General features: G+C 38.5%; 2 protein-coding genes across 5 annotated transcripts in view; one reads left to right on the top strand and one right to left on the bottom strand.

Moving 5' to 3' along the window:
• Gigyf2 (GRB10 interacting GYF protein 2) overlaps positions 1 to 26012 on the top strand; it is a 122592-nt gene that overhangs the window by 50072 nt on the left and 46508 nt on the right. For 3 of the 4 annotated variants that reach the window (XM_052192301.1, XM_052192299.1, XM_052192300.1), the window contains 2 exons: positions 3346 to 3457; positions 4343 to 4383. The exons of the other annotated variant lie outside the window; for it this stretch is intronic. In XM_052192301.1, the coding sequence (XP_052048261.1) occupies positions 3346 to 3457; positions 4343 to 4383 (153 nt within the window). The remainder of the gene's footprint in view (positions 1 to 3345; positions 3458 to 4342; positions 4384 to 26012) is intronic. 4 annotated transcript variants of the gene reach the window in all.
• On the bottom strand, positions 11255 to 14794 carry Kcnj13 (potassium inwardly rectifying channel subfamily J member 13). Its single transcript, XM_052192314.1, has 2 exons — positions 14335 to 14794; positions 11255 to 11980 (listed from the first exon to the last, which is right to left on the bottom strand). Exons 1-2 carry the CDS (start codon positions 14792 to 14794, stop codon positions 11358 to 11360), a joined length of 1083 nt encoding a protein of 360 aa, XP_052048274.1. The 3' UTR covers positions 11255 to 11357.

Genomic DNA, 26012 nt, shown 5'->3' with positions numbered 1-26012 from the left:
AATGGCCTGTATTGGGTGTGTCTTTGGGTTTTCACTTAATTTTACCTCACTGGTTAAATAATGATTACTGTGACTTTTGATTGCAGTATCTCTTTCCAACTCAAATGCAAATCTTTTGGTTTCTAGACTTAAAGATACCCTGTCCTAGTAATGTTTAAGAGAACAAGGGGCTATGTAATATTGTGCTGTCTTTCCTTTTTTTCATGGTTTGTATGTTAGAAAGAATCCAATATACTGTCAATTGCACCAGTGGCTTTGTTAGAAGGAAACATATTTTATCCTTAAAGAATAGGGTGAGCTCTCAAGTAGTAGTATAGTCCTTCAAGTTGAAAAGGCTGATCTAATGTTTTCCTGCTTGTTCTTGTGCATGGGAGCCACATTCGTAAATGACTTAAATATGGAAAGATCTAGAATCTTATTTCTCTAATGCTGACTTCGCAGTAAAACTTCTTTCACACAAGCAGGGATGGAGCTAATCAGAGTTGCAAAACCCATTGTATGTGTTTTTCTTGATCCTCCCACCCCCCCACCAGTCACCCAAGAGCTATTATTTATATTCTTTATATTCATCTATTTCAAGACTACAATGGTTTTCTCAAAGTGCTTCTACAGAATAGGCTTTCCTGAGAATTTTTGTTTGTTTTTGATTTTTCGAGGCAGGGTTTCTCTGTGTAGCCTCTGTGGCTGTCCTGGAACCCACTCTGTACACTGGGCTGGCTGCACCTGCCACTGACTCCCAAGTGCTGGAATAAATACTATTTTTAAAAATTATATTTATGTGTGGGAATGTGTATTTGAGTAGAGGTGCTGTCAGGGGACAGAAGAAGGTACTGGATCCTCTGTAGTTGGAATTAAACAGTTGGAGCCATGTGGTGTGGGTGTTGGATGCCGAACTCAGTTCACTCATGTGCTGTCAAGTGCAAGGGTTTTTTTCCTTATCTTAAAGTCACTGTTGTGGAGAAATATTCTCATATTAGAGTAGTTACTATTAAATTATTTTAGGAATTTAAGTAAAATGTATGCATATTCTGAATGTAGGGCAGAGGGAAAGCTACTTAAACTGTAAGTTGACTTTAGGTTGACTTAAAGTAATGAACTTGGAAGATAACTTTATTATAGTTGGACTGTGTTTTTCACTTTTATTTTATAAACAAAGTGGATAGTAGTCTAGTCAAGAGAATATGCTAAGATTACTTCTATTCTCTCTCTACACACACACACACACACACACACTTTCAGTATTTTGTAAGAGTCGTAGAATTATACCTGTAATCTGAATCAGTTCCTGATGAACACGTAGAGGAAGTACATGGATGTTTGAAGTTACTTGCTTCGTTGGGAACCTTACTCAGAGCTTATTCTTTTCGGGTTGGAGGTGTATTTTTTGTGGCAGAGATTTTGCCTAGCATTTGCAGTGTGCTCGATTTGCTACCCAGCACCATACACAAAATAAAGCTCTGTCATTGTCTTCTGATCATTTTGATCTATGGGAGAAGTTAAGCTTGGGACAGCTGCTAAGGTATTTTTTGTTATATATGTACCCCAGACTCCCATGCCTCCTCCAGTTTCCTCATCTGTGTCAGTACAGGTCAGATGTTCATTGAGAAAACTAAAGAATGTCCAAAGCTGAAAGTGCATACTGCACATATACATTTCCATGTGTATCCTTTTCTCTTAGATGTGCAGCAGTGTGGACAAAATCAATCTCAATCTCATTCTCTCTCTCTCCCTCTCTCCCTCCCTCCCCCCCCCCCCTCTCTCTCTCTCTCTCTTCCCTTCTTCCCTCCCTCCCTCCCTCTCTCCCTCCCTCCCTCTCTCCCTCTCTCCCTCTCTCCCTCTCTCCCTCCACACACACTTCTTGAGCATGCTTTTGTCATTCAGTAGCACAGGTCTAAATTAACATCAGTACCTTATTTCTGTGGATTCATATTGTTCTAGATGTTTTATAACAGTTTATTTAGACAACCATTATTAGGTTGTTTCTAGTGTTTTGAAATTCAATTGTTTGTTTCCATACACATGTGTAGTCATGCCTTATTTAACAAGATACGAGTCTTATTAGCTAATTGTATTTTCATTAATATTTGAACGTTATACTTTATATAGGCTTATATGGATTAGGTTATTTACTTGGCTTGGCCTCTTGATACAGTTAAGATACAATGATTATAAGGTATATGCTGCTGCTTGTGGTATAAATGGGATATTGTTTTATAGTAAACTTAAAATAAGAAGTACACTTGAAACTATAATATATAGTATATCCTCAAATAACTGTTCATTGTCACAATCACATACTGTCTACTACATTATGCCAAATACGCTGTGTTTTTATGTGACTGACAGTTCAGTGATTTCTTTAGACCAGCACCATCACAAATAAGAAGTCTCTAGTTACTTCAGAGACTTTCAACTCCATTATAATCTGGTTGAACAGTGGTTATAGTAAGTCTTATCACTGGTTGAAACTATATGCAGTGCATGATGGTTTACATACTTGTGAGTGTCTCCTTCTCTTTCCCTTTTGTTCTTTTTTTTCTTCTTTCCCTTTCTGTCCTTTTCATCTTTCTCAGGCTTTTTGAGTTATTCTTGATGTAACACAGGCTGGCTTTGAGCTTTCAGTTCTCTGCTTCAGCCCCAAATGCTGAGATTATAGGTATGTCCACCCCACTTGACTCTGTAAAGGCATTTCTCCTGGGTTAAATTATGAGCAGAGTCACAGATTGATAGTTAACCAGATGGCCTTCATTAGAAGCATGCTTACATTTGATTTGCAAAGCCTCTACATCCCTATACTCCAGCCACTCTGTGGATTAACTTTCATGTGGTTTATTTTCCTTACCTCAGTGAAGGTAAGGAAATTTTTTCTTGTAAGAATGTAGTTCACAATCCTACAATTGTTCAGTTCACTTCTGCTATTTTTTTTCCCTAGAATTGGATGAAGGAATTTTATTGTGCTTGACACTTTCTACTATAGTTTCTCTCTAGAAATTTCCCATATTACGATTTTCCTCAATTGTTACTGAAAATAATCCATTAAAACATTCAATTTAAAATGGTTTCTTGGACTTCTTAGAATTCTGCTGTCACCTTTGTCACTGATGAGTTTCCTGCTGGTGCTGTTTGTTGCTCAGGTCCGGGGTTCCTTCAGGAGTGGCTGGTTTACTTTCTTCATACCACAGCTCAGCTCTATCAGAGCCATTGTAAATCTTGCTAAATACCCAAATGTGGCTGTCTTGCTCTGTGCAGAGACAGAACTTCATAGAGATTAACCTTCAGTGTTGAACATACTTGTTGGATATTGGTTTCTAACTATTTCCCCTCCCCCTGTTTTCTTATTTTCAGGCAGAGGTAGAGGTGAATGTGGTTTCTACCAAAGAAGTTTTGATGAAGTAGAGGGTGTGTTTGGGCGAGGAGGTGGCAGGGAAATGCATAGATCACAGAGCTGGGAAGAAAGGTAACTAAAGTGTTGAGATTATAATGTAAGCATTTGCTGGTCTATAAAACTCACCCCAGTGGTATTCCATAGGACTTGCCTACGGTGCCAGTTATTTGGCAGGATGAGGAAGGAGATTCTGGAGTACTGGCTATCCTGCACAATTTAGCAAACTCCTGAACTCAAAATAAAAATGGACAAAATGGTTAGGATTCTAACCCATTGGTAGCTCTCTGGGGAGATTCAGCCCTCAGTACTCCAAACAAAACAAAGCACACTGCGTTCCTTTCATGAGCGGTACAGGGTTGCATGTTCCTGTGATCCTAACACTTGGGAGGCCAAGCAGAAGAATCAGGAGTTCCAGACAAAAATGGACTGCATGGTGTGACCTAGAGAATTACAGAAATTGGGTGGGAGTACTGTCTCCCCTGACCTTCCCCCTGACCTTCCCCCAAGAAAGAACATTTTGAAAACATAGAACTTAACCCTTTTCTGCCTTTTCTGAAATTTCTGTACAATAAATTTTAACATATAATTATTACAGTTAAGGATGATCCTTGATCTCAAAATAAGAGTAGAAGGGTTAAAGTTGTAACAGTGGTGGCTGTCTTGCTTAGCACCCTGAGGTTTAGTACTTAGGACTACAAACAGGGGAAACAACAATGTGGGAAAATATTGCCAAAGTAGTATATGTCATGTTTCCATCTAAAATAATAATATTCTAGTCATTAGGAGCTAAGTTTTGGTGTGTGGCCTGGTGGAATTTTTGTTCTCATCATTGCTTTCCTGTATGCTCTAAATACTAACTGGCAGAACTGCTGCTAAAGGGACTGCAGGAGAGGAGTATCATGATAGGAAATCTATGTTGCTTTTAAGGCATTTTTGAAATGTATTTTGTCTTTTTAGGGGTGACAGGCGCTTTGAAAAACCAGGAAGAAAAGATGTAGGTAAGGATCTTACTGTTTTGAAATACCTTCGGAACTTTCCTGGTGTTAGTGCTAACAAGGCCCATTCAGAAGGATAAACTTAGCACAGATTAACTGTTACAGCATACATGGATCCAGTAGATGGAGCTGTAACACTGATTTAGAGTCCTGTGGGTGAGACCAGGAGTGATGGATACAACCATTAAGACATACCTGACTCAATGTTTTAGGGTTGTGTTTTTGCGAGGCATGTCTGTCTTTTTTCCATAAAGCTCTTTAGTGGGACTGAAATTCTAAATCAGGAACTAATTTGATCACTCGTTTATTACAGAGAGAATCTCTCAGGTAAGAATAGGGAAGGTATGGCTTTTTGTTCGAGGAGGCAAATTGAATATTTTTACTTTAATCAATGATTGTACTGTTTCTTTTATTGTGTATGTATGGAGGATATGTATATGGAGGTGGGACACACACACACACTACGCCATGCCTGTGAAGGCCGTGGAGTAAGTTCTGTCACACCTTCATGTGGGTCCTGGGGCTCAAACTCAGCAGCACCTTTACCTGCAAGCTCTCTCCAGCCTGGCTGTCTTCTTTCTGTATATATATTTTCCTTGTGAGTGCTTAAGATAATTTTGTCAATTTGTAAAGCTAAGGTGGGCTTTCTGATTGATAAATTGATGATCTACATTAATATTTGGTGAGAAAAAAGTGCCAGTATAGTATTGGTGCTGATTTGTGATCTTTCAGTTTCTATATTCATTCAAATATCAAAAATGCCCTACAGAATATGGTTATATCTGATTGTAATGTTTCTCATAAATGGTAACTCTGCAAACACTGATCACTACATTGAATGTGCATGGTTTTAAAAAGAAGGAAGGTAGAACGATCAGTTTGATGTCACTGTTTCACATATAAACCTCATTGAAACATATTTGTGATTTAAAGTCTTTATTCATTAACATGTCTTTGGAAATTCTTGGTTCTCATTATTGAAATAACATTAAATGAGTGTTGCATGAAGAAATGTGAATTTGACTAGGTAATATATTAACATACTTTACCCATTTTTGTGAGGGCTGCATGAAAAGAATTTGTTAGGTCCTTTATTTCCATCCTGATCTGATTCAGTACTTTAAAAACATTTTTTAAAAAGATTTATTTATTTATATATGTGAGTATACTGTTGCTGTCTTCATACACGCCGGAAGAGGGCATCGGATCCCATTACAGACGGTTGTGAGCCACAGTGTAGTTGCTGGGAATTGAACACATGACCTCTGAAAGAGCAGTCGGTGCTTTTAACTATGGAGCCATCTGTCCATCCCCTTTTAAAAACTTGTGTGTGTGTGTGTGTGTGTGTGTGTGCGCGCGCGCGCGCGCGCGAGCACATGCACATGCCTGCCTGCGTGCCTGCCTGCCTGCCTTTTGTGTGTGCCCGTGCCTACTGAGGCTAGAAGAGGTTGTTGGATCCCTCGGACCTTGACTTACAGGTGGCTCTGAGCCACTCTATATGGCTGCTGGGAACTGAACGCAGGACCCTTGGAAGAGCAGCAAGCAGTACTAACTGCTGAGCCTTTTCTACTCAAGGCCCTGATTTAGCACTTTTGCTCTTGATTATGGAGAGGTGATGAAGGGTAGTTAGTACAGGATTCAAAATCATGTTTAATCTTTTGTATTTCATAGTCTCCAAATAAAATGAGAAGATAATAACGTAAAAGAGTCTTTGATCTCATTGATTCATTCAACAAATATTGAGGCCCTAATTATGTCATAGGCTTTGTGCAGGTGCTAATGTTTTCTTTGGAGGCTATTGTTAGCTGCTGATCAGATTTTTTAAATCACTCAGTACTCAGAGTCTGTGGAGTAGGAAAAATTTAACTTGAGATCAGAATTAAGGTGTAACAAAAAGCCAAGTCTAAGGAAATGAAAATTTAACAGTAGAAAATGCAGTCTTGCCGGGCAGTTGTGGTGCACACCTTTAATCCCAGCACTTGGGAGGCAGAGGCAGGCGATTTCTGAGTTCAAGGCCAGTCTGGTCTACAGAGTGAGTTCTAGGACAGCCAGGGCTATACAGAGAAACCCTGTTTTGAAAAAACAAACAAAAAAGAAAATGCAGCCTTATATAAATATATTAAAGAGTTGAAAGAAGGGGAGACTCAGACGTCTTTCAGATGATCTCAGCTTCATGTTAGTTAGCAATTACCTCACAGCTCAGAGCAGGAATTACTAGATCTAAATTACCCCAGTGAGCCAAAAGAGGGAAAGCTCATTGCCTTTTATTTGTTTAAGATTTTTTTTGTATTTTGTATTTTTTGTCTATGTATGTGTGAGTGAAGCATGGATTGTGTGTACTGTAGAGGCCAGAAGAGGTTGTCAGATCCCATAGAGCTGAGTTGCAGGCACCTCTAAGCAGTGTGATGTGGGTGCTGGGAAACTGGTCTGCTGCAAGAGTAACAAGGGAGTCATCTCTCCAGCGAATACCCAATTCCCAATTACTGTTTGTGCTATTACATAGCCTAAGTTTGGGCAGTCACATCTCTTTTTTTAAAAAGATTTATTTATTTATTATATATAAGTACACTGTAGCTGTCTTTAGACACTCCAAAAGAGGGCATCAAATCCCATTACAGATGGTTGTGAGCCGCCGTGTGGTTGCTGGGATTTGAACTCAAGACCTTTGGAAGAACAGTCAGTGCTCTTAACTGCTGACCTATCTTTCCAGCCTGGGGTTACATCTTGAATGAAAGTAAAGGGTCATGCTTTACCATTGAAGGCCAAGGCACTTGAAACCTTTGTTCTTGTGGTGATTGCATTAAAAGATGACATGGGTGTTCAGATAGGAGACTAAACTGTGGGCTGGGCAGAGCTTGGGGGTTTGGGAGGTCACTACAAATACTGGCTTACCGGAATGACCAAGAAAGAAGGCTTGGCCTGCCTGAATTTCAAAGTCTGAACAATGGGTTCAAGGATGTATTAAACACATTCTTTTTTAATTAGTTAACTAATTAATTAATTAATTTGTTATTATTTTTCAAGACCACATTTCTTTGTGTAACCTTGGCTGTCGAGGCACTCACTTTGTAGACCAGCCTGGCCTTGTACTCAGCGAGATCTGCTTGCTTCTGCCTTCCAAGCACTGGAATGAAAGGTGTGCGCCACCATCAGCTAGCTAAACACATTCTTAAAATGATGTAACAGTTTTTGAAATTTTTGGGAGGCTTGGGGAAGTAATATATTGTCTTTGTGAGATTAGCTTTGTTGTTTGTGCGGAGTCTCACTGTTTTCTCTGGCATTAACATATAAATCTAATTAGTTTTCCTAACTAGCCTCTATTTTAAATAGTAAAGATATTTTGTATTACCCTATGCATGTCTTTGATAAGGTGAGTCCCAAATATGTGTGGTGTTGATGAGTTTAATCATAGCAGTTGGGAGAAAGAGGTTGACAGATCACCTTTAAGTCCAGCGCTAGCCTGGACTAGTCCCTCCCCATAACTCCAACATAACAACAAAAGAGAAAAGGTGAATCCATAAGAGCTCTGAGACAGAGTTTGTCACTGAGCCTGCAGTTGTTGTGGTTAGGCTGGTTAGCCAGCAAGTTCCTGGAATTATCTTGTCCTGTTTCCTGTCATGCCTGGTTCTGGGGTTAGAGGTACATGGTGATATCTATCTTGCTTTTTTACCTAGATTGTAGGATTTGAACTCAGGTCCTTGTGCTATATAGTGGGCACTCTTATCCACTGAGTCATCTTCTCAGCCTCAACTTGTTCCTTTTAAAATTAGAGAAAGGTCATGCTATATATTTGTTTTGTTATGGTGGTTGGGTGGGGGGTGGGGGGGTGGGGTGAGATCAAACTTTAGGATATCATGAAGACTAGGAAAGTACTCTGGCATTGAGCTACAGACTAGCACATGTGCTGGCTTTCTTTGTGAAGATAAATGGGTAGAATTACAAACATCTGGGTAAGAGTCATGGCTTACCCCTGAGAACATTGGTGGGAGAATAAATAGGTGGAAAAGGGCCTGTATCACTAGGTTTATAAGTCCTATTCAAAAGGAATTGATTGCTGCAGAGGAGAGATTGGTTCCTGTGATCATCTTGTAGTATGCTTCTGTGAGAGTGCAATGGAATTTATCATTAAAAACAAATACTCCTCATGTCATCAGTAGGCTCAGTCAACTAATTCATTACATTGTGAATCTTTATGTGACATATCTAAAAATAGCACAGTACTCCTTGGAAATCCACCAACATGGATACCTGTCAGGTTGAATTGCAAGGTACAATATGCATTTGATGTGAAGTACTTGGAAATAGACATTGATGCTGTTGTTACAGATTTTTTCCCCTGGCATATAGTAGTATATTCTTTACAAGCATAAATCTAAGCTGAAGATTTTTGGTAACTGCTTGTTTTCAGTTTGTTAAAACTGTCATATGTTGTTAATGGTTTCCAAGAGTAACTTTGGTTGTTAAGTGGTCTTCATTGTTGAATATATTAGTTCTTAATGATTTCCTCCTTTCTTCCATTTATATTCCATATTTCTGAGGGGTTAATGGTCTTTCTTCAGAAAACTTAATTCTAGGACCTATGATTCTTTGAAATAAATGAATTACAGACAATACTCCCAGAATCTTTCTGGTTTTTGAATAATGATTTTGGATTACATTTGTTGTAAAAATTTTTATTTCATGTATTTGAATTTTTGCCTGCATGAATTTCTGTGCACTATATATGTGCCTAGTGCCTGTGGAGGCCAGAGAAGGCATCAGATCTCCTGAAACTGGAGTTCAACGGCCGGTTGTGAATTGCCATGTGGATACTGGGAATCAAACTAGGGCCCCCTGAAAGAGCAGTGCTTAACACAGCGCCATCTCTCCAGCCCCTACCAACTAAAAAGTTGTTTTTGAGGCTGGGCGGTGGTGGTGGTGGTGCACGCCTGTAATCCCAGCACTCTGGGAGGCAGAGGCAGAGGCAGGCGGATTTCTGAGTTCGAGGCCAGCCTGGTCTATAGAGTGAGTTCCAGGACAGCCAGGGCTATACAGAGAAACCCTCTCTTGAAAAAAACCAAATCCAAAAAAACCCCCCCAAAAAAAGTTATTTTTGGTGTAGCGAGGAAGTTGTACTTAATTTTCAGATGTCACATTTTGTCTGACTAGTAACTATGGAAGCATAGTTATCTGATTTAATTGAAAAACATGAGTCTCTATAGAAATTTCGGTTTCAAGTCTCTCAGTGTATTCACGGTCTCCTCAGACAGCTTGATAAATTTGAAATCTTTGTAAGTGTTCTTTAGGAAGCAGCATTCAGAGGAGTCTTACATACAGTTTATTTCCACAGGTCAGGTTAATTGTGTTAATAGGAATTTCTGCTCTTTATCAGCAGTCTTAAGTTGGTCTGCCTGCCAAGTGTATGCCTCCTTTTTCAAACAGGCAAACTTTATAATAAATAGGTTCTGTGTTCTTAATAGTCTTCTGCTATTACCATTCTTAGGGTGCTCCAACCATTTTTTGTTTTTGTTTTTGTTTTCTCATCTTTCTGTCAAAGAGTAGAAAAATGAGACTCAACTGCTGTTCGTAACATTTACTGTTACATAGTATATATTCCAAGATGATCGTGCTTGGTTCATCCACTGCAGTGAAAGTTAATCTGTCACTTTTCCCATTTAATTCCAAATAAGGGAAGGATGAGAAACCATGCAGATCTCTTTGAAACTTGATAGTATAACTTTGTTATTGTTTTTGTTTTGCTAAAGGATAGCTCAGCTCAGTTTTTTTAATTGAAATGAAAATTATTAAAGAAGTATTTTAAGCTGGATATAAAAAGGGGATCATCTTGGTATATGTGAAATAAAAACAGGCAGAGAAAGCATAATTTTCATGGAATATTAGACTTGGAATGAAATAATAGAGATCATCTAGTCCAGCCTCCTACTGGTGAATAAACACTCATTTTGTGTTTATAGAAAAAACTATTTGATGTTGGAAACAGGAATTTGGGTTTGAAAATACTTTGTTACCTAATTTTTTGCTTTATCTATTGGAGATTTTTTTCCTAGTTGAGTTACATATTTAATTAAGGCCTTGATTTATAAAACCTAATTACGTATTTGTATTTAGAAAGTTTGTAGGACTCTGTTATATCATTGAATGGGTCATGAGTATGAAGATAATCTCTTACTCAGGGCGGAAGCAGCTCAGACGCCGAGGTGATTAGCTTTTAGATTACTACTTGAGTGTTACGCAAGATTTCAAAGTAGTTAGAAACTACTTTTTTGCATCTCTTTGTCAGAAATGCCACCCTGCAAGTTCGTTCTCGGCCAGAGCTTTTCTTATTTATTCTGAATTTTCTACCACAAATACATGAATATACATACATGTGTTTGGGTGTTGTATTCAAATGCTTTTGGGTTTCTCTATAAATCCATATTGTTTCTTTTCTTTTGTACTTTTGTTTCTAGTTGTAAAAAATTGAGATAGTACTTATTCTAGTTTTGTAGTTTAAAAACTCAAAGGAATGATGTTTGCTATCTTGAAAAAAATAAAAATTGTACAAGGATGTTCACTAAATATTGTGAAATCAGCTTTCCACCCAGGGAGCTAGGTTTGAAACTAGACTGTTGTTTCAGTTACAGATGAATGTGAGGGGTGATTTTTTTAAGAGTTCAACTGTGTGTTCCATCACTGTCCATTTTATCTTCGTTTCTGATTCCATGCAGATTTGCTAGCATGGATATCTGTCATATTGAGTTGCTTTGATAAGAGTAGATTACCACTGATATAAGTAGGTAACTAGACTGTTTTGTTTTTTGGGGTTGTGTATACTTAGCTTAGCCTTTTTTTTTTTTCCTCTTTGTGGGCATAGACATGATTACTATGATATAATCAACACTGAGAACAAGGAAACATGAGATAGAGTAAAGGAGAATAGCTGCATAGCTGGCTGCATATATTTAATACATTAAGAAGTAGGACGGTGTAGATGAGTCTTATTCTGTCAGCCCTGTTTCAGCAATCTGAAAATTGTCAATGCTTTGTCCGTTGATATGAATATCTAGGTCAGTCCTGTGTGGACTCTTAGAGACCACAGGAGTTGTATGTTCAGGAACAGTCTTCTCAAAATTCTCCATCTTGACTTGATACTCACCTTTGGAACCTCGAGTCATTAGAGCTGCAAATCGGTGATGTAACATGATCTCAGAGGGCAGGTAGGATGTCCTCCTTTGGCAGATTTCCCCAGTGCCTTCTTGCATTGCTGAGAGGAACACAACTAATTCAAAGTGTGGAGGAATCTCATGCTGGAGCAGGGTAGCTAGAGGACTTGATGGTGTGATAGTATGGTAATAGGTTAGTGGGAAGATGAAGAACGGACATTCTTCAGAACTGATGCCATCAAGGTGGAAGTCCACACTGGTCTGGTAGAGTTCACCATTTTCTCTTTCCTGATAGAGTACAGCAGAGACCCGAACACTGGTCAGAGGGCTGGGCCGGGTGTTGGCCACTTGGAAGATAAGATTAGGTTTGCCATCTTTGTGAGCTACAACTGCTAAGTCAGTGAATCGAATTGAGAAAGCTCTATTTTTTGGCCGTGCAATCTTCGCCACAAAGGCACCTAAATTAAAAACCATTGAAATGTTTTTGTTCTATTTTTCTTTGAAACAGAAAACTTAAATCTCAATACATTTTTTGAATGAGAAGAGTATGTTATGTAGTTACATATTTCTCACATCCACTGAATAAGAAATTCATCTCATTATAATTTAGGGTAATCATACATTAAAAAAATTATAGTGCTTCTGTGTATTTATTCTATTAAGAACCAACAAAAACAACTCCATGATTTCAAAATGTGTAAGAAGAATTTTTGATTTGTTATGAAGAAATGTAGAACTTTATCTTGTAAGTTACAAAGTTCAAGAACTGAGCGTGGCTCCTGCTGTGTAACTTAGGTTGGAATGAAGAGGAGAGAGGTTTCAAGAGGAGAGGCTCCAAGAAGGAGTGATGCAGTAAAGAACTTGTAACCCTGAAACTTTCAGAAAGCTAGTTTTTGGGGAAACTGGCCATAAGGTGGTTCAGTGTATCTTTTAAGTATACACTCATATCCCACTCTAAGCTGTAGATGAGGATATCCTAAGCATTCTTGTGGCACAGAGCCTGTTGGCAGGCCGTTAAGGCATATAGCAATCATTATAACAATTGTAGCTTTTTTCAAAAAATTATTTTATGTGTATGATGTTTTGCTTGAATGTATGTATATTCACCATATGTATGTCCAGTCACCGAGGAAGCCAGAAGAAGGCATTGTTGTAAGCTGCCACATGTGTTTTGGGGGCTGAACCTAGGTCCTCTATAAAAGAGCAACAAGTGCTTTTATCCACTGAATCATTTTTTACAAACCCCATAATTACATTGTCAGTGCTTATGTTACAGGTTGTGTGAGGATATCAATTTATCCTTCCATCAGTTTATTCATCATTTGTCAATCAGTAAGTCAGTCTACCTAATCTATATAATTATGTATTTTTGTTTATAACTTTATAATTGAAGGAAATGGCAAATTTAGTTAGAGGTTAGCACAAAAATTTAAACATGTTCCCATCTAAATATATAGGTTATCTTAAATTTATCTAAGAGCTGACCCAGTGTGGAAATTCTTATAAAAGTTAAGTGATTTGTTACAGGATGCAGAGCACATTGGGCCATCTTTGATGCTCAGTGCATATCTATTAGTCTATTAGTGTGGTGTTTTTTTTTTTTTTTTCCCCCGAGACAGGGTTTCTCTGTGTAGCCCTGGCTGTCCTGGAACTCACTCTGTAGACCAGGCTGGCCTCGAACTCAGAGATCCGCCTGCCTCTGCCTCCCAGAGTGCTGGGATTACAGGTGTGAGCCACCACCGCCCGGCTTAGTGTGTATTGTTTTAATTGTGTATTGCATACAAAGAACCAATTCTATGAAGGTATATATGTTACCAGTCTTATAAGTGAACATTTATGGCCATACTCACATTGCATTTGGCACTGAATTGTGTTGCTATGGCTTCCTTGTATTGAGTACATGTTGAATAGGTGATCTTGGAGGAGAAGGTTATATCATAAGAAGAAAGATAAAAAGTGAGCTATGGGGCTAGTGAAATGGCTCAGCAGTTGGGAGCACTGACTGATTTTTCCAGAAGACCCAAGTTCATTTCCAGTATCCACATGCTAGCTCACAACCGTCTGTAATTCCAGAGCTGATACTCTCAAGTAGTCATATATATAGGCAAAACACCAATTCACATAAAATAAATTATAACAAAAAAAGCTAGATATATATCAGGTAATATGACTTAAAATTTGCATTTAATTTCCTTACTTAAAATAACTTCTGTGTGAATTTATGCTTACCCCTTTTGTTATTATTTTTACATAGTATGTTCCTGCAAGTTAATGACATACGGTTTTTCTTTTCTTTTTCTTTTTCTCTCTCTTTCTTTCTCTTTCTCTCTCTCTCTCTCTCTCTCTCTCTCTCTCTCTCTCTCCTTCCTTTCTTCCTTCCTTCCTTCCTTCCTTCCTTCCTTCCTTCCTTCCTTCCTTCCTTCCTTCCTTCCTTCCTTCCTTCCTTCCTTCTTTCTTTCTTTCTTTCTTTTTTGAGACAGGGTTTCTCTTTGTAGCCCTGGCTGTCCTGGAACTCACTCTATAGACCAGGCTGGCCTTGAACTCAGAAATCCGCCTGCCTCTGCCTCCCAAATGCTGGGATTAAAGGCATGCGCCACCACTGCCTAGCTTCTTTTTTCTTATTTAGTTCCAAAATTCTTTATGTATTTCTATTGTTTGTCTCTAGATTGTTTCATTTCTTTCTTTGGCATCACCTGTTTATAATAATGCAAATAAATTACTTATAACAATATAACAGACTTGCCTTAAACAACTATATACTTAATAAAAGGCTTGTGGTATTTAACAAAAAAAAAACAATAAACATAATTACCTGTGATAAAAGCCTCTAGCATGAGGCCTAGGAGCATTTGTATGGCAAGTAAGGCGATTGCACTTGGACAGTCACCACTGGGGAACATGGTGCCATAACCAATTGTAAGTTGTGTCTCCAGAGAGAAGGAGAATGCAGCTGTGAAACTGGTAATGTGCTTCACACAGATAGTGTGGTTTTCAGGTGGGACGTCGTGATCTATTTCCAGATCACCGTTCATCTCAGCTACAGCATACCAGAGGACTGCAAAGACAAGCCAATGGACGACAAAAGAAGCAGAGAAGACCAGCATCATCCAGCGCCAGCGCATGTCCATTAGGATTCCCCATGCATCTCGAAGATACACAAGACCTCTTTGAGCACCATCCATTTGAAGTGTGCTGTGGCCATCTTTTGTGACCATCCTCCGGTATCTTTGACTTAGGAGAGGAGCATTAACTTTACAATTACTGCTGTCCATCTCAGGCTGTATTTCTCTGAAACAAGAGTAAAGTAGTGAGCCTTTAGCTGATTTAGTTAACACTCATAAGTTATGAAGCTTTCTTACAGTGTTTACATGAGAGAGCAACTACTGGTCAAGTCATTTGTTAACTAGGTATGTATTACTTTAGGATATGTTTTTACACTTTCCTTGATTGACTGTAAAAATACCATTTGATACTTTGTTTTCTATATATAATTTTGAATTCCAGGGGGTGAGGCTTATAATTTGTGCTTTCTAAAAACAACCTACATGCTGTCTTTGTACAAATTTAGTCCTTAAGTATTGAGTTAACAATATTATTTTTAAATAACAAAATTTTAAACTTTACCGATAATTTTGAGTAATGATAGTTAAAAAGACTAGTTTTAAAAACATACACATTTTACTCTATAAGTAAGTAAAAATCATTTGGAAAGCTAGCATTAACTGTCTACAAATACTTCATTTTCTTGCAGTTGTTGGTGTTTGAACCCAGAGCTCTGGGCCTTGAGCATGCTAGGCAAGCACTAGACGTTTGATCTAGGGCCCCAGCTCTGCATGGTTTAAAGTTAGACTTTGTAGTAGGATAAGACTTACATTATCTTAAGCTTTTAGACATTCACAATTTTTTCTCATTCATTGATTTAATCATTCATTAATTCTTTGTGTATGTGGTAGTGGGGAGGGGGGTACATTGCATGTGTTCCACAGCATGCTTTTGAAGGGCAGAGGGCAATCTGGGAATCAGTATTCTTCCACCTCATGTTTTGAACTCCAGTCATCAGGTTAATAACAATCTCCTATACCCACAAAGCCATATCTCACTGGCCCAAGATACACAATTTTAATGTATGCTTTAGAATTAGCCTATTTAAAACCTTATAAAAATGTTTTATAAATCTGTCATCGTAGATTTATTAATATATTATTTCTGTCCTGGCTGATGAATGGATAGCTGTGGGGTACATAACATTCTTAGTTCATATTAAATCTTGGCAAAGTAAGAAATTCCTGGCTGGAATTCTTGGTAAAGTCCTCCTCTAACATATATAAGGCCTTTGGTTCAATCCCAGTATGACCCCTGCGCACCAAAGAAAGACATTCCAACTAGATGTATCGAGATAATATCACTTGCCCCTGATGCTAGGACTGGACCCCGGGACCTTGTGCACTCTAGGTGAGTGCTTTCGTACCAAGCCCTCTTTTCAGCTTTGAAAGATAGTAGCTTTGAGAATAAGGAAACCAAAAGAAGTAGTTTTAAGACCTTAATAAGCAAAAATAAATATTAAGAGATCAGATGACAAATTTGAAAAGATTTTGCTGTAATCAGTTCTTGTGAACATTTTTTATGAAGGGTTAGTCATTTCTCTATATTATCAATAGACATCTACTGTATGACTAACCTTGGACATGGTAAATATATATAAATATATCAAGACTCTCAGGAACAAATCAGGAACGATGGCCTTGCTTTCATTAAGGGTGCTTCTTCAGAAGTAGTTGAGAGTGCTGCATACCCACTTGTGCTCTTCTCTCATTCCCACTCCCCCATTTTTCTTAGGTAGCTCAGGCTGATCAATTCTGGATTCTTCTGCCTCAGTCCTCTTTAGAAGACTAGAATTACAACTAAGTGCTATCATGCCTCGATGTTTCCTTCCTTTTGTATGATACTTATGAAGGTGGTGTGAGATTGCTCAGGTTTGATGAGTTAGTCTGTCTGAGACTGGGGTTTTGTAGACTTTTTCTGTGTTACTGGATTTGGACATTGGACAGCTAGGTATGTTTGACTTTCTCTTTTGTTCTGAGGCTGTTGCAATCTTTGTTGATGGTACCCAGGGCATTCTTTTTTCATATTGTTCTCAGATTTGAGCTAGAGCTGATGGAATACTGCATAGTTCTTCAATTTAGATGAGATGGGCATTTCAGTTTCATGTGATAGACTTTAAAAAACAAAACTGTTGTTGTTGTATCACTTACTGCCCTACTGAGCTGTCATAATCATTGGGTGCATTTTTGTTGTTGTTGTTTGGCAAGTGCTGACAAGTGAGCCACACCTCAACCCATATTTCATGCTCCTTATTTGTTAGATTCTTAAAATATTTTTAAAGGCCTCTTTCCTTTTAGAAACAACCAAAGAGTCTTTGTAGACACCATGAAGATACTTTGATACTATTCACCCATCTTTACCTGTGCTTAGAAGATAGACATGACTACCTCCATTTTTTTATATGTCACCACTGAAGTGTATAGAAAGGCAAGACGTTGAACATATGACATGAGTGCTTGGAATTTTTTGGATTACTATTGTCTGGCTAACCACAGCAAAATCAGTTAATTTACTTTTAAATTTTTTTCTACAGGAAGCTGTATATTCAGCCTTCACACTCTACCATAATCTAAAGCTGGTCTTTGGTAGTTTCTAGCACTTTTAGTAAGTGTTCTTTTTACTCCTATAACTCAGGTAACTAACACAAACCATGCTGGCTTTATATGCACAGTTGTTATGGTGGAGATGATTTGTAATAGTAGCTGATATATGTTGTTTATCCTGTGCTAAGCATCATTCCAAATTCAAGGGAGGCTAAAAGGCAATACCTTGAATAGGGTAAACAGTATTACTTGCTTTGTTGCTTATTGCTGATAATGCTTAACTTTTATAGTTATAGCTACTTATGCTATTCCCATTTCATAATGAAAGTGAGACTATAAATTTTCTGAGATCATAAAATTAGCAGTTTCTGAGTATTATTCCCAAGCATACCAGAATCTAAAATTAGTACTAAAACCCAAAGCATTTGACTCTGGTTAGCCTTTGTGAACAATGCTGTGTTCTGTGTTCTGTGAACCACTACAGAGGCTAAGGGTGGCAACAGCATGCCCTTAATTCCTGAACTCCAGAGGCAGAGGCAGGAGGATCTCCCAGCCTCATCCGCACAGTAAACTCTAGGCCAGGCAAGGCTGCATGGTGAGATCTAGTCTCAGAAAGCAAAAAAGTAAAACAATCAAAGAACCAGGAGCCACTACGGAATATTGCTTCTTCAGGAATGCTTATTAGGTTCAGACTTTGGAGCCCTACCCCTGGAAGCAGAGCAGAACAAGCTTACCCTTGCTTAAGTCTCACTGCTGTAGAACCCCACACTAGAAGGAGAGCCTTTCTGTACATACACTGTGCCTTCAACACTAATTAGTTTTACTTGATTGCTGCTGGTTATCTATAGTTTTTGTAGCAGCATTTGTCTAGACTCTCTACAATTTCATTTTTCCCCCTCCAGCAACTAAATAACATGGAAAAAAAACCATTGGCAGGGAAGTCAAAAGGCCAGTATCAAAACAGTGAAACAATTTTGGTTTTGTTTTTCGCCCATGACAGATTGTTGACTTTTGATGGGATCATTTTGGCAAGAAGTTGAGAAAAGAAAAATTTTGATCCTTAGTGGATTACCCGGTGCATTCATATAGTCAGTCCTTGCTGTGTAGTGCAATACAAGGTAGGAAGGCGCTTGCTCTTGTCTATACAGCTCTCTCATTTTGGGCAAGCTACCATGTCCTCTCAGCCACATATTGTTAGATTAAAACAAAGAATCTGGTTAAAAGGGAGATTAAATTAAAATTAAAACAAAGATGTGATTAAAAGGGAGATTAAAGTCTACCTGCCACTTTAGAAGTTTATGACTAGTTTCTCAACTGTTTACTACAGGATGGCTTCTGTGTGATTTTATGTCTGCCTATCTGGCCTTAAAATTTTTTATTGCTGTTGCCTGATGTTTAAAGAATTTCTTCCCCTTCCTCTTCAAATGTAAGTGTCTAAAGAAAGGGCAGACAAATTTTCAAATAATTTTTACATTATCATAAGCACACAAATGCAAAATTATCTCCTCCCTTTCTTCTACCCCCTCTCTTTCTGAGACTGGTCTTATACAGTCCAGGTGGATCTGAAACTCAGTATTTATAACCAGATGTCTTTGAACTGATGTTGCTGCTTGTATCTCCTAAGTCCTAGGGTTACAGGTTTGTACTATATAACTATGAGTGCATTTGGAGTGCATTTATCTAGATTTAGATTTTTGTGTGATTTTCATGAACTGGTCATAGCAAGAAGTAGAATAGACAAGTAGAAGATTTATGTGTGTATTTATGTGGGTCTGTAAAATATTTATAAATTTATAAATTGTTTGATGGGAAAGGTACTTATTTTAAAAATGGTAGTTTGATCGCTTCATTAATCATCAAAATAACAATGTTGCTCTGTTCATTAGGTGGTAACACTTAAAGTTAGTTTTCTGTTGCTGTGCTTCTAGAGGAGTGCTGTAATTCCTGTTCCTACAGTTAAGATAGAGGCTGCACTTAGAAATGCTAAATGAATACAGTGTTTGTTCATGCCTTATGCAAACATTTTAAAGGCTGTGTTGAAAGTCTCATAAGCACCTTTCCTGGCCTCTATAATTAGAGCAAACAATATGAGTATTAACCCCATTATGTAAGCTCAGAGAGTAGTTCATATTTTATTTTCTTATATACAGAATCTTTTAGTAGTAATTCCCTGCTTTAAAAAGAAATTTTAAATTAGGATACACATCTTTTTGAAGAGTAAGAAAATTAAAATAATAGTACTTTACTCCTTTGGCATTTATTTCCATATGCTTACTTTGAAGTTTTTCTAATTCTATCCAAACAACAACAATACCCCCCCCACACACACACACACACATTTCTTTTTTAAAGCCACTGGATTTTTATCTAGGATCTTTTCCTACTCATTTATACATTATAACAAAGAATTAATATGGATTTACTAAAACAACTGAGAGCTAACCTTTCACTAATTCTTTCAGCATGGCGGTTTGCCAATTCTAAAATTTAAGGAAAAGAACAAACCTTAGCTCTGACTACCTAGGTAATGTCTGTTCAAAGCTCTATTGTAAGCAGTCTAGCTTTGCTCTTATCTGCTGTCAGCTTCCTTGCTTGTTCCCCTAAAGGAAAGCATAAGAATGAAGGTTACTTAAGTACTCACCAGTTCTTTTGTGCGGTCAGCCTACCAAAGGTCTTAAGGAAGCTAGCAGACTCCTGTCTTCTCAGGTGGTTTTAACCTGCAGTGTCTGTTGTAGGTTCTCGTCTTGGACTGGCTTTGCAGCTTACATTCCTGTGTTTATAATGTCCGTGAGGGCTGGTTTCAGCTGAAGCTGATGTGATTGGTCACTTAGCCTGCAGGGGGGCCAATTAGCTCTGATCATGTGGAAAAGAATGCTGGTTTGTTAGGAGGTCTTTCTTTACCCAACACAAACCTTAACAACTCTGGAGAAAGCCTCTAGAACTGACGTGGAGAAGGGGTGCATTTTTTCCCTCTAATCAGGACCGGTTTTTAGTAAGTTTGCATAATCTTATTTAAGAGTTTATTTGAAAGTTCAAAGGGATAAAATTCCCTGCAAGATTTCCTTTCAGCCCTCTCTCCTTATATTGCGTGTTAAAGTGTGAGATATCTCTTTCACTAATCTTTTTTCCACCATTTCTTGAGGGGGGATTTAGTTGGATAAGGATGTTTAGGCATAATTGATGAGTTGATTTTTCTGGTTTTCTTATCAGATTCCACTTCATCAGTATGGCTACGATAGTAGGTATAGGTCATTTAGTTACTTGAAACAGTACCTCCCCCCTTCTTAATTGCAAAGGAAGAACTTTGGTCTTTGTTTGATTTTAAAGCTGTGTAGTAGGCTTGACTAGGACTATGATTGCTTGATGCCGTGCGCTTCTCTTTAAGGTGAATCCTGGTGAAAGAAGTAAAGCATTTTCTTAAGGCTTGCTTTAGTGATCCTTAGGGGTCTTGTCTTGGTATATGTGATGAAGTAGAATAAAACAGTATTCAGGGTACATGATCTGTAGCCCAGTGCTGAAATTGTATTTACCTGGAAGATGTCAGCAGTCCAGCTTGTAGCAGCCTCTACTTGAGCTGAAAAGTATGGCCTTGTGTAATGCTTGGTGAGCAGTATTTTCTTCTCCTCTCTTAGCTGCCAACTTTAAAACTTTGATCAAATGTTACACATAAGAGGATCTGAAAAACAAAGACACTGTTTGTTTGAAGTAAGAGCTTGGGAAGGCCTGCTGGGAAAGTTATGAATGTAGACCAATCTAATGCTGCTTAGGAAGGGAAAGCCGACTGTAGATTCCTCTCCTTTCCTTCACAAGTTAAAAATACATTAATTCCTTCTTTGTTTTTATTAATGCCAGACATTTCAATACAAGTTTAGACAGAGTGCTGGTAACTTTGACCTTCAGAACCAGGGAGAGTAATCAAGGTGAGATTTGAATGTAATAAGACTTACTCCCTGCATGTGCAAGTAGGGATTTGTATCATTTTCTAGCTAGCTGATTGAGGAAAACACCTAACTGAAATAACTAACATACTAGAGCAAGTAGTGAGATATTCTTTCCCAGAAAACAGCACATTAGTATATCTTCCATTGTCATGGCTAGTAGGTAAAACAAAAGCTTGTCATTCAACTTAGGACACCTCCCCACCACTGCCACCACCTTAAAAAAGGGCATTTTGACTGTATAGTTTACTGTACGTAAATCCCCCTGCATTAGCCTCCCTAGTACTGAGCTTATAGACCAGTCTTTTTCAGACTGTTTTGACACAAAATTGATAAGAGTGTTAATAATACTGTTACGTTTACCCTACACATACCCAAACATGCACCCACACAATGGCTTATGTGTCGTATTTCTAAATCTGGGATGCTTCCAACTTGAAGACCTGTCATGGACAGTGATGATCACTGATGGCTGACTGTGGATGTTATACTTTGACTCTGGAGCCCAGTCAGCATCCTATGACAGTCATTTGAGCATGTAAATTATTGTAAGTTTGTTCTATCAGCTTGGCTGAGGTGACATTGAAAATGGCACAGAAGATACACCACCGTCATCCTGAAACACACAGTAGGTATGTCATTGTAAGGTAGTTGGAGTTGGATCTAAAGCATCTCTTATATATATGAACATGAATGCTACTGTTCCATTGGTGATTTGCTTTTTATTAAAAATTGTAACGATCATGCCAGGTGCCATATACAAGTAAATTAGTCTTTATTAGACCTAATCTATGTCCCTAAAGGAATTGATTACTATTTTAGCTCAAGTAATTCAGTATTCAATCTAGAAATACACTACAGTTTTCTTTAAAATGACAAAGGATTTGTTGGTGTTGTAGTGTCTTGCCTACTCTCCCATCAAGTCTGCCTGACTGGCTGCCAGTATTCCTAACTGTGTTAAAGATACCTAGACTCTTTCCAGTTAGTGTTATAAGTTGACGGGCAGCTTCTGGGTGTGTTGTCTGTTCACTGAGCACAAGGGCTGTGGGGACAAGGACATGTGCCCATTGCTTGAAGTACTTTTTCAGAGACAGTCTTTCAGGCTGCAACTTCCTTAGTTGTTGTCCAGCCAGAGCGGCTGTGTTTTCATGACTGCTCACCGCTGAGCAGAGGTTAGGCTGCAGAAGTTCAGACTCCTAAGGGTAGACTTTCAACTGCTATTTCCACCACTCGGGAATTGTCTTTACAAGTAACTATTGAGAGCAAGGGGAAGTAAGTCGCCACACTTGGATGGGATTCCCTTTCACTATTTAATAGAGAAATATAAAGTTACTTGTTACAAAAATTTGCACATAAACAAGCTTCAAAGTCTGTCCCATAATTCCACTTTTGCTTTTGTAGATTGGGTCCTTGTAAGCTCCAAGTTTCACAGCTGTAGATTTTGTTGGCTGAGTGCCTCTGAGCTCCATCTGAAGTTTTCCATAAACACACTTTTTGGCTGTGAGTCAAACACGCACACAGGTGCCCTTTTACCGCTCCTTCTCCTTAGGAAGTCCACCCAGTCAGACTAGGCAGAAGCCAGCACTGTTTTCATTTCATTTGTAGAATACTCCTATCTTAATATATTATGCTAGAAACAAGTTGGGGGATACTACTTGTGCATAGTATGCTACAAATGTATTTTAACAGCTTTATATGCCTTAAGTAACTATGATTTAAGAATGTAAAATATTCTATAGATAATACAGTTTCCTGATAAACTGTCCTATTTGCTATATTGAGCTGAAAATGCCAAAAAACTTTTAATTGGTTTCTTTTCCTTTTTTTTTTTTTTCCTTTTAACCTTTTGAAGATCATAGATGCCATTAAGCTTAGACTGCTTGCCCTGAAAAACGAAGCATCCTTGGTCACAGCATGCTTCCAGTCTAGGGACTTTCATCCCTGAGCTCACCCTTGGCTGTAGCTTGGGAATAGCTGCCTTGCCTAGTCTCTCTTTCCAGGTTGGTGTGTTTAAACCTCCTTGGTGACTGCCTTCCCCAGATATTCTAGGTGTGTACCAGCAGACAGCAAGCATGAGGGCTTAGGGGTGGGGCCATATTCCTATTGCTTGAGATATTTTTTCAAAGAAAATTCTGACCTGCTGTAGTCCTCCCAGTCTCTCTGGCCAGGAACTGTACTGTTTTCATTCATTAGATTTAGATTCACTTTTAAATCACCTTGTGTATAAAAAATCACCTTGTGTTTTAAAAAGAAGTTAGCCAGAGTTCTCCTTTACCTAACTGTCATAGTGCTGATACATTACAGAGAGGATCTGAGTTTGAATTCTGAGAAGGGCCCATGTGGGTGGCCCTCATTGTGGCCCTGGCCATCAGAGAACACTACAGTTATTAGGCATGAAAAGAACATGAGATAGAATCTTTTAAACTGCCTGTGAATAACTTTGATGTTTGTCATCTAAGGTTCATCAGGAATACACAAATGTACCAGGCATGGTGGTTCATGGTGGCCTTTAATCCCAGCATTCTAAAGGCAGAGGCAGGTGAATCTCTTAAGTTCTAGGACAGCCTGAAATACACAGAGAAACCCTGTTCTGAAAACTAAAAACAAACAGAAAAATGAAACACGAGTCTATAATTATTTTAAAACAAGTGAACCTCTTTGATATTTCCACTGCTTACGGCTTTAATTCGACAAGATGCCTACTGTAATTAGATTAGAAAGGATTCTGTTAGTGCAGTTCTTCATTTAGTGTCAGGTTTTTGTTTTGTTTTGTTTAGTAGCAATTATAAATATAATTTTGGTATTTGTTTGAAGCCATATTTTCTTCTTAAATTAGTTTCTAGAACCACTTTCTTTCTTAATATACATTTTAAAATTATTTCTCAGGAACTATTGAAATAAGCTTAGTTCTGCCTATAGCTGCTGGCCAGCAGCCTGTAAACTGTACCAGCTGCGGTCCTCTGGAACTTGGCAGGCTTGTGTCCGAGAGCTCCCTCTTCCGACTGCAGTTTTACTAGACTTTCTGGCTGCTTCCAGTGGGCTTAGCTGTGAGCAAACCACTGAGAGGAATGCAGGAGAGATGGGCTAGGAGGCTGCAGGCCCAAGTTCTGTTTCTGATTCATGACTCAGCTATGTGATCTTGGGAAGCCACCCCACAGGTATCCCTTTCCACACAGGAACAATAGAGATGGTGAGGTTTAACTTAATCTCCTGTGGTTATTAAGACGATCAGGTGAAGTATATCAGTGCATTGTATCAACTATACTGTATCAGGTCCTTTATTTCCATGTGTATCTCTGGTCTGTGGCCTAGAGGGCAGATGTTATGTTGAAGCCTGTCTTTGTAATCCTGTGTGCCTAATTGTGTTTGTTTATGGAAGAAGCAGCATGTTAATTTGTACGGAAGGTTTGAATAAGACAGTCAGATGACGAAGAGATACCATTAAATTCTGTTAGGAAGACTTAGAATTGGTGTGTGATGAGTTCTGCATTTCCCATTAGTGGTATTGCTTTCTCTTACATGCTCACTACTCAAAGGCTCCTGTAGAAAAGCGGGTGCTGTAAATGAGTGGCTCTATTCACCATTTGCAGTTAGCACTGTTCTCACAGCCCTATAGCATGTGTGATGTGGTTCATTTATCACTCATTGTTTTCACATTTGATACATTAAGTTTTTTTTTCTTCTTGTTTTCTTTTGTAAGGGTAGCTAGACTTTTCATGAAGCCCAGTAGCAAACATAGTGCTTTGTAAATAGTATTGACCCCTCTTAATCTAAGCAGGAGAACCTGGGAGCTCTTACAATGCAAGGAAAGCGTGTGTTGAGTGATCAGGAGATTAACATTTGAGTTCTGCTATGCTGTTTAATAATGTTATGTGATTAAGCCTCAATGTTCTCAGATTGGAAGATTAAATAAGTTATATTCTGTGTCTTTGTGTAATAAGATGCCCCCACCCCCCACCCCCAATAGCTGAATGACTTGTGAATTAAGGTCTTATCCCAGGCTGGTTTCAGACTTTTGTTTTGTTTTGTTTTGTTTTGTTTTGTTTTGTTTTGTTTGAGACAGGGTTTCTCTGTATAGCCCTGGCTGTCCTGGAACTCACTCTGTAGATCAGTCTGGCTTGGAACTCAGAAATCCACCTGCTCCTGCCTCCCAAGTGCTGGGATCACAGGCATGCGCCACCACCACCCTGCCTGGTTTCAGACTCCTAAGTGAACTCCTGATCCACCTTCCACTACCTCCTGAAAGCTGGGATGATGGACATTTTTGTGCTCCCATGCTCTGAATGAATGACTGATGTTTATTTCTCTGCTTCTGTAGGCAAGAAGTAACTTCATTTATTGGCTGCATGGCTTGGGCTCTAGTGTCTCATGGAATAGCAGTAGAATTGTCTGCCTACTCTTTGGTCATTTTAAAGTTCTTTTGGAATTAGAACCACTTTCAATCTTAAGTTTGTGGAAATGAAGAGCCTCAAGGCTGTGTAATGTGACCTTCACCGTAGGTACCATTTGGTAACTGGCTTCCTTCAGAGAAGGATTCCAAGATGCTTGATGACAGAGGCCTTTTAAATTGTAGATTCCTATCTAGGCATAGTAATACATAGCTTTAATCTCTGTACTCAAAAAGGCAGCCACTGGTTAGCCTGGTCTACATGGTGACTTCCAGACTACCCAGGATTACATAGTGAGAACCTATCTCCAAAAACACAAAACAACCAAAAATAACTTTAGATTCAGAACATAACGGATTATTATTTCAGGTATATTCTATTTTTTAGTAGTAAGTTCAGCTCACCTTTAACGGAACAGTATTTCATGAATAGCAGCTAGGGATTTGGGGGAGGGGACGGGGGAGCTCCTGGAAGCTGTTGACCACAGCAAAAAGAAATTAGTGATTTTCCTAGCAGATA

The sequence above is a fragment of the Apodemus sylvaticus genome, chromosome 9 (assembly GCF_947179515.1).
Source record: "Apodemus sylvaticus chromosome 9, mApoSyl1.1, whole genome shotgun sequence".
NCBI lineage: Eukaryota > Metazoa > Chordata > Mammalia > Rodentia > Muridae > Apodemus > Apodemus sylvaticus.
This window is presented reverse-complemented; position numbering and strand designations above follow the sequence as displayed.

Excerpts from the sequence above, each read along its gene's own strand:
- Kcnj13 (XM_052192314.1), bottom strand. The coding sequence starts at position 14,794 with ATGGACAGCAGTAATTGTAAAGTTAATGCTCCTCTCCTAAGTCAAAGA. Across the intron at positions 11,981-14,334 it reads GCTAGAGGCTTTTATCACAG|GTGCCTTTGTGGCGAAGATT; the intron begins GTAATTATGTTT and ends TTTTTAATTTAG.